Raw genomic sequence first — 14,579 nt, 5'->3', positions numbered from 1 at the left:
CACTCTCCATGCTCTCTGCTCTCCATGCCCCTCCTACCCTGCATGTCCCCTCCTGCTCTCCATGCCCCTCCTACCCTGCATGTCCCATCCTGCTCTCCATGCCCCCTCCTGCCCTGCATGCCCCCTCCTGCCCTGCATGTCCCATCCTGCTCTCCATGCCCCCTCCTGCCCTGCATGTCCCCTCCTACCCTGCATGTCCCATCCTGCTCTCCATGCCCCCTCCTGCCCTGCATGTCCCCTCCTGCTCTCCATGCCCCCTCCTACCCTGCATGTCCCCTCCTACCCTGCATGTCCCATCCTGCTCTCCATGCCCCCTCCTGCCCTGCATGTCCCCTCCTGCTCTCCATGCCCCCTCCTACCCTGCATGTCCCCTCCTACCCTGCATGTCCCATCCTGCTCTCCATGCCCCCTCCTGCCCTGCATGTCCCCTCCTGCTCTCCATGCCCCCTCCTACCCTGCATGTCCCCTCCTACCCTGCATGTCCCATCCTGCTCTCCATGCCCCCTCCTGCCCTGCATGTCCCCTCCTGCTCTCCATGCCCCCTCCTACCCTGCATGTCCCCTCCTACCCTGCATGTCCCATCCTGCTCTCCATGCCCCCTCCTGCCCTGCATGTCCCATCCTGCTCTCCATGCCCCCTCCTACCCTGCATGTCCCCTCCTACCCTGCATGTCCCATCCTGCTCTCCATGCCCCCTCCTGCCCTGCATGTCCCCTCCTGCTCTCCATGCCCCCTCCTACCCTGCATGTCCCCTCCTACCCTGCATGTCCCATCCTGCTCTCCATGCCCCCTCCTGCCCTGCATGTCCCCTCCTGCTCTCCATGCCCCCTCCTGCTCTCCACTCTCCCCTCCTGCTCTCCATGCTCCCCTCCTGATCTCCATGCCCCCTCCTGCCCTGCATGCCCCCTCCTACCCTGCATGTCCCATCCTGCTCTCCATGCCGCCTCCTGCCCTGCATGACCCCTCCTGCTCTCCATGTCCCCTCCTACCCTGCATGTCCCCTCCTGCTCTCCATGCCCCCTCCTACCCTGCATGTCCCATCCTGCTCTCCATGTCCCCTCCTACCCTGCATGTCCCATCCTGCACTCCATGCCCCTCCTACCCTGCATGCCCCCTCCTGCCCTGCATGCCCCCTCCTGCCCTGCATGTCCCATCCTGCCCTGCATGCGCCCTCCTGCTCTCCATGTCCCCTCCTACCCTGCATGTCCCCTCCTGCTCTCCATGCCCCGTCCTACCCTGCATGTCCCCTCCTGCTCTCCATGTCCCCTCCTACCCTGCATGTCCCATCCTGCTCTCCATGTCCCCTCCGACCCTGCATGTCCCATCCTGCACTCCATGCCCCTCCTACCCTGCATGTCCCATCCTGCTCTCCATGCCGCCTCCTGCCCTGCATGCCCCCTCCTGCTCTCCATGTCCCCTCCTACCCTGCATGTCCCCTCCTGCTCTCCATGCCCCCTCCTACCCTGCATGCCCCCTCCTGCTCTCCATGTCCCCTCCTACCCTGCATGTCCCATCCTGCTCTCCATGTCCCCTCCTACCCTGCATGTCCCATCCTGCAATCCATGCCCCTCCTACCCTGCATGCCCCCTCCTGCCCTGCATGTCCCATCCTGCCCTGCATGTCCCCTCCTGCTCTGCATGTCCCCTCCTACCCTGCATGTCCCCTCCTGCTCTCCATACCCCTCCTACCCTGCATGTCCCCTCCTGCTCTCCATACCCCTCCTACCCTGCATGTCCCCTCCTGCTCTGCATGTCCCCTCCTACCCTGCATGTCCCCTCCTGCTCTCCATACCCCTCCTACCCTGCATGTCCCCTCCTGCTCTCCATGCCCCTCCTACCCTGCATGTCCCCTCCTGCTCTCCATGCCCCTCCTACCCTGCATGTCCCCTCCTGCTCTGCATGTCCCCTCCTGCTCTCCATGCCCCCTCCTACCCTGCATGTCCCCTCCTGCTCTCCATGCCCCCTTCTACCCTGCATGTCCCCTCCTGCTCTGCATGTCCCCTCCTGCTCTGCATGTCCCCTCCTACCCTGCATGTCCCCTCCTGCCCTGCATGTCCCCTCCTGCTCTGCATGTCCCCTCCTGCTCTCCATGCCCCCTCCTACCCTGCATGTTCCCTCCTACCCTGCATGTCCCCTCCTGCTCTGCATGTCCCCTCCTGCTCTCCATGCCCCCTCCTACCCTGCATGTCCCCTCCTGCTCTCCATGCCCCCTTCTACCCTGCATGTCCCCTCCTGCTCTGCATGTCCCCTCCTGCTCTGCATGTCCCCTCCTACCCTGCATGTCCCCTCCTACCCTGCATGTCCCCTCCTGCTCTGCATGTCCCCTCCTGCTCTGCATGTCCCCTCCTCCTCTGCATGTCCCCTCCTACCCTGCATGTCCCCTCCTGCTCTGCATGTCCCCTCCTGCTCTCCACTCTCCCCTCCTCCTCTGCGTGCTCCCCTCCTGCTCTGCACGCTCCAGGGCTGCTCTGCGGCTCCCTCGTCTAAACAGACACAGAGACGAGCGGCATCACAACCACTCCTGCACATAACTCTTCCCATCACCAAACACAATGACTTAAGTGTGCCCACACCTCAGTTAACAAAAGTCAAAGTGTTTCCATGTTCTCTTGGGAGCCTGAGGCCTGCCTGGAGCCACAGTCACTGTGGAGAATTATGCTGAGGGACATAAAGAGGGACATGACCACTCAAATAAAATGGCTGTCACTTTCTCTAACAGGAGGCCAAAGTACTTCTAGTTTTCCCAAGAGAAGAAAGCGCGTGTCTACTGTAGCTCCCTCCACAGCAGCTGGCAAGTGGTGCAGCCCAAGTGTCCTGCAGGAGTGAGAGGTGGACAGCATGGTCCTTCAGCTCAATGGATGTAGCTCAGCTCAGAAAGAAGGGAGACTGACACATTCATATTTCCAGGGAGAAAGGCCTGCTGGGGATGTCAGGCCAGATATTTCATACCTGCCTCTCTGTGGGAAGGTGCTGCTGTTTTTCCAATACCACCTGTTCTCATACTTTAAATTGAGAAGAAAACGTTTTGGGGCTGTGGTTTTCTTTACAAAGCACCCTGGCTTTACAGAAAGAGAGCCTCCAGTTCTCACTACAACTCGGCACCACTCAAACCAGCAGCAGATCCAGGGACTGAAGGTCTGAAATAAACCAGGAAGAGCTCAGATTCACAGTTGAACTGAGCACCCCTGACCTGGCCCTTGGGCAGCAACAGCCTTGGCTATCAGGGGCCAGGAAAGGACACAGAGGGCCTGCAGGCTTCTGAGCAGCTGCACTCTGGAGGTCAAGAACCCAGAGCCCACCCTAGGGTTTCCTTTCTGGATTTATGCACAAGACAACGTCAGGAGATGATGGCCACCTGGCACCAGCCCCTGTGTCTGGGGCCCCAGAAGGGAATTCCATGACCCGCCCTGGTGAAGCCTTCTGAGCCTGCTCCAGAGGCAGCCTGCAGACCAGTGTGTGGGTGGAGGAGAGGAGAGGACTGCTGCCCCACAGTAACAGAGCTGGGCGGAACAGTGCCCATCACAGCAGGGGAGGAGAGCTGCTCCTGCGTGGAGGGCCACACTTCTCCTCCCACGACAGCCTCCCTCTGCCTCCAGGGTCCGGGATGATTCTCTCTCCAAGAACTCCTGCCAGGTGTTCGAACCACTATTTTTGAAATAAAAAACAACTTGGCACCATTAATTCAGCTCCTACTAGGACCATCTCTCAGGCAAACTTGCATGACACTTTCGGGGGCAAGGTCCCACTGATGGGTGTGCTGCAGCGTGCAGGCGCTGTACGGTCCCAGTGTGAACAGCGCCGGCGTCTGTACTCTACCTAGGTCTTCCTCCGCTGGCCCTGGGAAGCTGAGGCCCGGCTGGACCAGGTCTCCTCCTTCTTCCTCTGCAAAGAGAGAAACAAAGTCACGCTTTACTATGGCTCTGATGTGGCTTCATTGTGCACGTGCAGCTGCAAAGCTCTTCACCACCCACGTGGCTCACCCAACTGGACACTTGTTTTCCTCAAGTGCCACTGTTCAGAGCCCAGCATCTTGGGCCAATGACCTTGGGACCAACCACCACTTTTTGTAAAAACCTGGTGCCAAAGGACATGGCCCTCCCGCAAAGGCAGGATCTCAGGCCGCTGGAGAAATGGCCCTCGGCTTCCCTGTGGCTGAGCTCTGGCTCAGGGGCCTCATCAGCATCAGGACGGCTGCAGTGACTTGGCCCTCTCCCACCCTCCTGGCTCCTTCCAGCCAGGTGGGTCTGGTGGGAAATACCCCCACCGTCCACAAAGCTCTGCCTCCTGGTCCTCCATGGGCAGAGCCGAAGTCACTGCTGCACGGCCTCACACTGGGTCACCCTGGTCGATTGTGCCCAAAGGAGCACCTTCACTTTCCACTGGGAGCCCCTCGGGTGGTGGGCTTTCTTTGTTCACCGTGCTGCCGTCCTGTGCCTGGGACAGCCTGTGCCACAGGGCACTGTCCCCTGCACAGCTGGGCTGCAGAGGTGCAGGGAGCTGAGTGGCGCTTTATCCAGCTAGCCCCTGGGAAGCCGGGCTCAGGGTCAGCTGTGGCCTTGCCCTGGGCTCTGCCTGGATAACCAGGCACTATCCTCCCAGGGCCATGGGCCATCTGGACGGTGTGACACCTGGGCTTCCTGCCATGGCAACAGTCAGGCACACAGTGCTCATCGGGAGCAGGGTTCCAGGAAGGGTGCCTTCCAGCAACATTGCACAGTGAGACTTGTATAAATGCACATGGGATGTGTCAGACGAAAGCTTCTGTATGCCCACAAGCACCTGTGTCCACGCCCGTGCACCCAGGTGTGGCCGTCCTGTGGGCACACACCCGTGCCTGCAGCTGTGTGTTGGACTCTGGCCCCCACAGCTCTGTGGGCCTCCAGTTCTCACTGGTGGGCTCTGAGGTGCCCACCCCTGTGGGCCTCAGGGTCAGAGTGTGGGCCACACAGGTCTGGGCAGGACCGTGGCAGCACACTGTGGCAAAGCCTGGTCAGTCAGCTGTCACCCTCTGAAGCAGCCTGTCAGAATCTGCTGTCAGGAGGAGGGTACGTGGCGGACTGGCTGCAGAGGCACTGAGGAAGGTGCCCAGGCTCCCATGGGGACATGGTGGCTCCTGACCTCCCAGTCACTGACCCAAAGTGCTCATGTCTGAGTTGGTGACGGACCTCAGGACAGCCTGTTCTGGTGTCTAGCCCAAGGCTTGCCCACTCCAGCATGGTCACAGCACTGGCTCAGTCTGCGCTTCCTGCTGATGAGCTCTCAGCCCAGTGACCATACCAAGCAGATCAAGCCAGGAGGGGCCTGATGTCATTTGTCTCAAAACGCAACAGGCATGTGCACTTAAGCAGTTCATGGAGCAGAGTCACAGGGCCACCTTAGAAACAGGCGCAGGCTGACGGGTCAGGGTAGGATTCAGGGGTGACCCAAGAAACAAGTCCCAGCCCCAGTCTCTCTCACTCCCTGGAACACACTTAGACAGACAAGTGTGGGCTCGGACACCCAGGGTCTGAACCAGGAGAGCACGTCCCACTGTTCAATCATGAGCGCGCTGCGACAGGCAGAAGCTGGGCAGACGGTGGGCACGGCCAGGACATGGGGCCACAGGCACACAGAGCTCGGAGTACAGGAGGAGCACCCAACATCCCAGACAGCACCCAGGGCTGACGGTGGGAGGCTATGGAAGAAAGCTGGCTGCCCGGTCCACCTTGCTTCTCGTCGATCGGGGAACACAAGGCCGAGGCGCAGCTTCACTCACGCAAGACCTTCCAACTGTGGAAGCTGTGCCAGGCTCAGGTCTGGGCATGGGTGGCGCCGGCCTTGGGGCTGCTCTGGAGCTGGTAAAGCTTAGCTCAGGGTGCGAGTTGGTACCCTCCTGTCCAACAAGTCCCTGTACTCCAGCCTGATTCTGTATGTGCCATCCACCTACCCCTGCCCAGAATCGTGCCAGGCAGGCCCCTGCTCAGCGGGGCCCCGCTATCCAGGAGTCCTGGTGCTCTCGCACCTCGGCTCCCACTGCTGGGGGATTCACCACGCGCCTGAGGGAGGCGCTGAGCAGGCGACGCCAAAGGACACGTGAGGCTCTCAAACTCCACGTCCACTGCGCTGACGCTGGGGATCCCAATCGGCCCTCCGCATCAGAAGACACGAGGGCACTCGCTCATAGGGCACGTCCCTCTTCTGCCTGCTGTCACGGGGACCACTGGCTGCACTCATGCCACAAAAGACAAGTGCCATCTACCTGAGACTGCTGTGTACAGGGACGACAGCTCCCTGTGCCCTGCCCCTCACCCTGTTCCTCACCCTGCTTCTCACCCTCCTCCTCACCCTCCTCCTCACCTCCTCCTCACCCTCCTTCTCCTCACCCTGCTCCTCTCCCTCCTCCTCACCCTGCTCCTCACCCTCCTCCTCACCCTCCTCCTCACCCTGCTCCTCACCCTGCTCCTCACCCTCCTCCTCACCCTCCTCCTCACCCTCCTCCTCCTCACCCTCCTCCTCACCCTCCTCCTCACCCTCCTCCTCACCCTGCTCCTCACCCTCCTCCTCACCCTGCTCCTCACCCTGCTCCTCACCCTCCTCCTCACCCTGCTCCTCCTCACCCTCCTCCTCACCCTCCTTCTCCTCACCCTGCTCCTCACCCTCCTCCTCACCCTGCTCCTCACCCTGCTCCTCACCCTGCTTCTCACCCTCCTCCTCACCCTGCTCCTCACCCTGCTCCTCACCCTCCTCCTCACCCTCCTCCTCCTCACCCTCCTCCTCACCCTGCTCCTCACCCTGCTCCTCACCCTGCTCCTCACCCTGCTTCTCACCCTCCTCCTCACCCTGCTCCTCACCCTGCTCCTCACCCTCCTCCTCACCCTCCTCCTCCTCACCCTGCTCCTCACCCTGCTCCTCACCCTCCTCCTCACCCTGCTCCTCACCCTGCTCCTCACCCTGCTCCTCACCCTCCTCCTCACCCTCCTTCTCCTCACCCTGCTCCTCACCCTCCTCCTCACCCTGCTCCTCACCCTCCTCCTCACCCCCTCCTCACCCTCCTCCTCACCCTCCTCCTCACCCTCCTCCTCACCCTGCTCCTCACCCTCCTCCTCACCCTGCTCCTCACCCTCCTCCTCACCCTCCTTCTCCTCACCCTGCTCCTCACCCTCCTCCTCACCCTGCTCCTCACCCTCCTCCTCACCCCCTCCTCACCCTCCTCCTCACCCTCCTCCTCACCCTCCTCCTCACCCTGCTCCTCACCCTCCTCCTCACCCTCCTCCTCCTCACCCTCCTCCTCACCCTGCTCCTCACCCTCCTCCTCACCCTCCTTCTCCTCACCCTGCTCCTCACCCTCCTCCTCACCCTGCTCCTCACCCTCCTCCTCACCCCCTCCTCACCCTCCTCCTCACCCTCCTCCTCACCCTCCTCCTCACCCTGCTCCTCACCCTCCTCCTCACCCTGCTCCTCACCCTGCTCCTCACCCTCCTCCTCACCCTCCTCCTCCTCACCCTCCTCCTCACCCTGCTCCTCACCCTCCTCCTCACCCTGCTCCTCACCCTGCTCCTCACCCTGCTCCTCACCCTCCTCCTCACCCTCCTTCTCCTCACCCTGCTCCTCACCCTCCTCCTCACCCTGCTCCTCACCCTCCTCCTCACCCCCTCCTCACCCTCCTCCTCACCCTCCTCCTCACCCTGCTCCTCACCCTCCTCCTCACCCTCCTCCTCACCCTCCTCCTCACCCTGCTCTGGATGCCCTCCCAGGCTGCGGCTGTGAGCCTCAGCCCAGCTCCTTTTCCCACCGTCCCCCTGAACGGCTCAGCCAGGCGGTGCTGGCGATGGTGACTGTGCGACAAGAATCAGCTGCAGCATTAATGGGCCTCCATGCAACACCCTGCTCAGACTCCCATCACACTTGCTTAACAGAAATAGAAAAGTGCCTCAGACTGAACAGTCCTGGAAACGGTCCCTTCCTCTTCCGAGCGCCTCTAATGCGCTCCAGGCTTCAGTGCAGAAGCAGTCTTTTCCCGCCAAGGCTCCTGCCGGGAGTCCTCTTCCTGACGCGCTCTCTTGCGTGCTTTCTGGCTGAATCCACTCTATGACTTATTTTATCATATACAGAATTTAATGGCTGTGCTCCCCCAAGTGCGACCCTGGAGCCTGCTAGGCACCTGTGGGTGGGCTGGAAGGAGGCCTCTCCCCAGAGTCAGCACCCGCCCTCCAGGTGCAGAGTGCCCTCACTGACAGGGCCTGGGTGAGTGAGAGGAGGGGTGTCAGTGTGGGACCTGCCCCCAGGCCAGCCATCGCACCTGCCCACGGCCCGGGCTGCACTTCACTTTCTCTGGACTCCGCTGCCTGCCTCAGGTCAACGGCTCCCTGCTGGCCCGGACCCTGGGTGGCCCAGGCAGAGCCGACTGCTCTGCAGCTCTGAGCCATGGGCAGGCACCATCTTGGCCCACAGGACTGCTTGTCCCCCGGTCAGGGGATGAGTTGATTCAGATTATAAGCTACTCACTTCCCTGAAGGGGGAGAGCCTGTGCGACCCAGAGAGAAAGCATGGCACTTCCTCAAACCCACCACCCAACCCAGGGACCAGGTGGTGTTTCACCAACTATGGACAGTGAGGACCAGAGAAGCGGAGCTCCCCATCCGAGGGCACACAGCCTCGGTTCCCCAGCTGGCCCAGACCCCATGCTCTCCTCTGCTGTGTGAGCGAGTCCGGCAGTGCAGCCCAGCACTGGCCTTCCTCAGTCGGCCTCTGGGCACTGATGGAGGTCAGAGAGAAAATCTCCCATAGAGAGGCACAGAGAGTGACAGGTGAGTGGCCAGTGGGCCCCTTCCAGGAGAGTGAGACTTTCACGGAAGCCAGAGTCACCTTGCCCTCTACCAGGGCAAGTCTCCTGGGCTGCTCGGGGGCAGGTGGGGTCCTGAGTCACTGCCTAGGAGCCTGTGGGCCGGGCAGCCCCTGCTGCTCTGCACCTCTGGAGGGTGTGGAGTGGATGTGGGTGCTCAGGCTGTGGCTCGTCCTGGCCCCACAGTCTGATGCTCTTTCTGTCTATCACTTTTTGAATCTGTGTCACTAGGGCTTGCTCACATCTCCCTGTGGGAATGGCGGGGAAGGCACTATGCCCTGGGAAGAACAGGACACAGGTGTCAGGCACACAGGGCTGAGGGACCTGCCCCGCAGGAGTGCACTCACGGAGCAGAGAGCTTGCTCCGGACACCACGGCAGGCCTGCACCCGAACCCCGAGGTGAAGCTAGGTGGGATGCACAACCTGACTGGACAGGTGGACATAAGACCTGCTGTTTGTGACGACCCTGGCCCATGCTCTTCCGGCCACCAACTCCCTCTACCCTGATCACTAACCCCTAGACAACAGCCCTTGGGACCCTCTTGCCGTGAGGGCTCGGCTTCTGTCTATCACTTTAATAAACCGGCTACTCGGCTGTGGCCCTTCGTGTCCGTGGATCTCAGTCTCTGAATGTGTGAGACAAAGCACCCACAGATCCTCGCATCTCACTGGGTAGCAGGCAGGCCCTTGGGGGACAGGACTTGCCCACTGTCCCACCAGAATGGTGCTTCCCGGCTGCGTCTCCTGTAGCACCTCCCTTTCCTCAAAGGACTTCTAAACAGAACCCTAAGTTACTGGACAGAGACTAGGGGCTGCTCCGGAGGGGATGAGCCGAGCTCTCTGGGGTTCTCTGCAGAAGCCCAGGAGGGGCCTGTCCCCAGCCTGTCCCTGGTTCTGGAGCTGGCCACTCCCTCTCACTGCTGCAGGTGTTCTCTGGTGGGAGGTCTGCGTCTCCCACTGGACAGGAGCCTGAGACTTTGCTCCAGAATCAAGGTGACAGAATCTGACCATCACCAAAGGCCTTGGCCTCCCACCCGCCTTCCACTTCAGCCTCCATGGGGATCTGGCCTGGCCCACAGAGGCATCTCCCAAGGCCAGAGTGTCCTCTGGTGTGGCCTTGGCTCCAGCGTGGGCCTCTGATCTCTGGCTCCACGGCACCCGCTCCTGGTGCCCCTGCCTGCTCGGATCTCCTGCCCTCTGAGGGCCCTGGTGAGCACACCCAGCCCTCCTGGCTCCTGGCATGTCCCTGCAGGGCGCGACAGTGCTCCAGTCTGTCCTGAGGAGCTGCACCTCCCGCCCTCTGGCGGGACCTGGGAGGCTCGCCTGCCACTGCCCCTGGCTATCTCAGGTGGTCCTTCTCCTTGTCTATCTCCTGTGTGCTGCACCTGGGCTCATAGACAGTGACCCTGAGGGTGGGGAGAGCAGGTGGGCAGTGGACCTGCGTCCCCGCAGCTCTGTCTACAGCCTAGGCTGCAGCCAGTGAGATCCTCCCCAGGACAGGCCCGTGGGCCAAGCTCCGGGGCGCCCAGCCCAGGACCCCTGGGGGCTCCGTGTGCTGAGTCATCCGCCATGTCCGGAGGCAGTGTCCCAGGGCCTGGGTTCTCTGCGTTCTCAAGGGCACCTGGCTGCTGCTCTAATGACAGGATTGAAGGCTCCTAGATTGAGGGCTCATCTGTGCTTGGCAAGACAATGGCACTGATGAGCCTCCAGCCTGGCTCCTCTCCCGTTCCGCCCAGCTGCACCGCCCCGCTGCCGGCTTTTCTGGGGAAATGCAGAGAGGCTCCTGATTCTAGTTGGGATGGAGCAGCGAATCTCAGCAGATGTGTCCCTGAAGTCCACAGGACTCCCACAAATAGTTCAGTGTCACACAGATCAGGCTGAGAGAGAGCTCAAAGTCCTCCATGCAGTGCCCCCACTCTGCCAAGGGTGACAGCAAACAGCTCCAGCAGCACCTGGCGCTGAAGTGGGTGTCTGCTGCCCAAGCCGGGAAGGAGGGCAGCACGGAGCTGGGCTGGCCCCCACCGCGCATTTGAAGGCTGGACACATCTCCCAAACGAATCCAGTATGACTGGGAACAGCACACCCTTGATTTCAAGTTCTTGACTAAAGAGAAAAAGATTAAAAAGTGCTGAACTAAAAAGGCAGTTCATTATTTAAATATGTGAAACTTCACACTGAATGTATCTGTCTGCAGTTGAACTTGAACATTGACACTAATTATATTTTATATAATATGCTTTAAGTCCAAATTCCAAACACAGGTGGGATTCAATTCTTTGCACTAGGAGCAGCACTTAGTAAGGTTTTAGACCACAGATTCCTTAAAGATGTGTCCACCTGGAAAACACCACTTTAAAGACGGAATAAGGAGTATTTTACGAAGCTTGGAAAACGTGGCCTTCCAAACTAAGTGACTGCTGCTCAGACCCACACCATCCAAGTCTCAGAGATGGGAGTGGCAGGTGTTTGTTGGGTCGGTTTGAGGTGACTAAGGGAACAAAGCACCAGGCAACCGTGAAAGAACAACCACCAGGCACCAACAGACAAGCAGTGATAACCACCTGTCAATCAGCAGGGTCTCCTGACCAGTCCTGGAAGGACATGGATCTCAGCAAGATCCTCCCCAACCAACCCCAGGCTGGGACTCTAAAAACCTCCCTTACCTGTCCCAAGCCCTCCCTTCCTGCCCTAAACCCAATAAAGTTCCAATCCTGCTGAGCCTAGGTGCGACTCCCCCGACCCTCTCTGTGGGACTGGAGGGTCTCGTCCGGAGTGAATCTCCATAGACCTATTCAGCTGCTTTAATCTTCCTCTTCTTGCTCACAGGTGCCTGACCTTACAGTGTTGAAACTGAGCTGACTCTGCTCTGAGGAACAGCTCATGCTCATTTTAGTAGAGGGTCTGGGGAGGGCGCCGGAGGACCCGCCAGGCCTCCAGTTATATCACATTTCCGAAGAGCCATGAAGAATTATTAGGGTAAGTACATCCCATGTAACATCAGTTGTTTCTGAAATTCAAGTGTAATCTGTATTTCTGTTTGTTCCATCTTGCCTTGCCACCCCTGGGGAAGTTTTGGAAGGTTCGGGTGCTCCTGCCCCCCAAGAGGCTGTGACTCAGGCTCTGGGGGCGCCCAGAGAGTTCAGTTAATGTGCCCACAGGTGAACCTAGTGTGTGGCCAGGCCTTCGCTCACCAGCTCTGAAAGAGCAAGGCAATTTATGAAAGCCTGCCCTTGGCCTCCCAGATACGCTCACCCCTGCCCAGGCTGAGGCCAGTGTCTTTGAGGGTACGGGGAAGCCAAGGGTGACCCCTTGTGCTGGCCGTGCTGGGATCTGACCTCACATGAGGGGCAGAATCTGTCATCAGTCTGTCTCACTTTGTTACACAACATGCTTTCTGGCCAGGAATCTTTCAGGCAATTTAATGTGCATTAGGTTTAAACACTCCTGAATTCTGTATTTGACATATTGTCTTAATTTTCTACTTGATGAACTTCTCACATCTGGCTCTGCCTCTCCATGTCCACAGGGCTGGCCGACCCCCAGGCGAGGTCCTTGGATATGGCAGGAGGCAGGAAACCTCCAAGCACGTTGCACCTTTTCCTGGATCGTGTGCAGATAGCTTCAGGGCAAGTCGTGTGCCCCAGTTTTTCCTTAAATAAAATGGCAAGCCTGATTTTCAAGGGTCCAATTAAAGCAGAATGGTTAAATAAGTTCAGAACAATTATGGCGAGCGATGGAGAGCCTGCAGGTGCTCGGAAAGTCCAAGCAGGGGGCTGAGTGAGAGGCTCATGTCACCACTGGAAGAAGCCTGGCGCCACCTACCAAGGCACTCGGGCCTCTGTCTCTGATTGGAGGGATTTCAGCTGCATTTGATTCTCCCCTTTCCATTTTTTTGTGCTCTGCCAATGTTCTCGACCAGCTGCAAGCCTTTTGTAAGTGCACAGTCCTAAAATGCTTGGCCTTCATTGGTCTGCAGCAAAGCCACATCTGGACGTCCTTCTTCTCTGGAATTGGACGGCCTCGAATGAAAATGGATAGTGGTAAAATGGGGGGGTCCCATCTCCCTGATAAACGTCTGTTTCTTTCCTAACCAGAACAGGCCCGAGGGGCCTCCCGCCCAACCTCCTTGAACTCCAGGCAGAGACTACAGAGGCTGCGGACCCCCCCAACACCAGGGCCTTGATGACCCCTCGGGTCGTGTGTTCGGGTTGACCTGTTGCTGGCATCTCCTGATTGCAACCATCTGACCTCAGAGCCGGAAATCACCTAACCTGAGTATTAAATGTCATGGTCTCCACCTGCAAATTAGAGGAGAGCTGAGGGGTGGTCAGTGATTGACCCCAAGTCCTGTGGCTGCTCAGCAGAGGTCAGAGTAGAAATGGGTCCTACACTGCCCTCAAGCTCCAAGGTCCACACTTTGCCCCGTGCTGCTCCTGGCTGTGCCCACCTGCGGGCCTGGGGGCTGCGGGACTGTGTGCACAGGGTCTGCTCTGCTGGCCTTCCCCTTGCCCCCAGGTGTTCTGTTGGCCCTGCTCTTCCTCTCTAAACCACTCTTCTGCTTTGACACCTGGGCTCCGAGATGCCAAGTTCAGGGAGATGAATGGGAAAGTGGATGCCAAGGAGCCTTCACAGAGCTCGTACGCTGTGCCTAGTTCTGTCTCCACTCTGCAGACTCCAGGCCCCTGCTACGCTCTGCGAGGGGATGCTCTGTGCAGCTGCTGGGGAAGGGGAGGGTCCTCCAGTTCCCACTGTGGGCCTCCCCACGGCTCTGCTCCCTGTGGGTTTGTTGGGAACCCTGAAGAACCTCCCAAAGCCTGGAACTGTGGGAGGAACTGAGCCCTGTTGACCTTGTCATGGAACATTCTTAGCCATTCCCAAAATTCCTTTGTCTAAATATCATGCAAATGGCAATATTTCCCCTGTGCTATGTCACCAAACCTAGGGTATCCTGGGAAAGACGAGCAGCTCCCAGCATGCTCGGTGGCCACTGACCTGGTCTTGCCCTGATGTGACTGGGTATACTTCAGACAGCCTCTGCACAGAGCTTTGCTCTCCTGGCGTCCACCACATTGGGCTTGGCCCTGTGCTGCTGCTGGGCACAGAGGATGTGGCCACGAGGCCCGCCATTTGCAGGAGACCTGTGTCAGGCAGATGTGCAGCCTGAGCAACGCACCAAAGGCTCCCATGCCCCCGGGTGGGCAATGCCTCCTTGGGCAAGGCCTGTTTTCAGCATCACCTTTCAACTCCAGCAACACGGTTTAAAATACGTGTTCTGTTGTTCTACAGAACTGAACAAACTCAAACTGTTGCATGCAGAATTGTATAAATCTCTATATCAAAATATTTCCTAGCTACAGTATTGCTGTCTGCTCGATTTCTAAAAGAAAGCAACTTCAGAGACATGATTTGTGGCTGGTTGTTTTGTGCCCTGAGTCTTTGTAAATGCCCAGTTTTGATACTACTTAGCCTTAAAACTGAATTTTGATCTATATCCCCAGGCCTGGCCATTATTCATCAATTTCATGTTGGATATTAATAAAAGTGAATAATATTTGTTAAAAATGACAGACAAAACTGGTTACCTATTAGTCATTGACAGATTGCACCCAAGGCTTCATTCTTCCTTTTTAAACACACTGCACAGCAAATTCCCTGGCAGGGACCCAACAAGGACGGGGTTTCACAGCAGCACCGAGACAGCAATTCATTTTCAAAGCCCTTGGATTCTGAATCGATGTGGGTTTAACAAGTTTTATAGT

The 14,579-nt window shown here is 58.7% G+C and overlaps 1 protein-coding gene across 1 annotated transcript in view; it reads right to left on the bottom strand.

The window, feature by feature from the left end:
- Nucleotides 1–14,579, bottom strand: part of Dlgap2 (DLG associated protein 2) — a gene marked incomplete at its 5' end in the record, with an annotated part of 498,702 nt that overhangs the window by 146,742 nt on the left and 337,381 nt on the right. Inside the window, one exon of the mRNA XM_077109210.1 lies at nucleotides 3,815–3,880. Within this exon, the coding sequence (XP_076965325.1) occupies nucleotides 3,815–3,880 (66 nt within the window). The remainder of the gene's footprint in view (nucleotides 1–3,814; nucleotides 3,881–14,579) is intronic.

The sequence above is a fragment of the Callospermophilus lateralis genome, chromosome 4 (genome assembly GCF_048772815.1).
Source record: "Callospermophilus lateralis isolate mCalLat2 chromosome 4, mCalLat2.hap1, whole genome shotgun sequence".
NCBI lineage: Eukaryota > Metazoa > Chordata > Mammalia > Rodentia > Sciuridae > Callospermophilus > Callospermophilus lateralis.
This window is presented reverse-complemented; position numbering and strand designations above follow the sequence as displayed.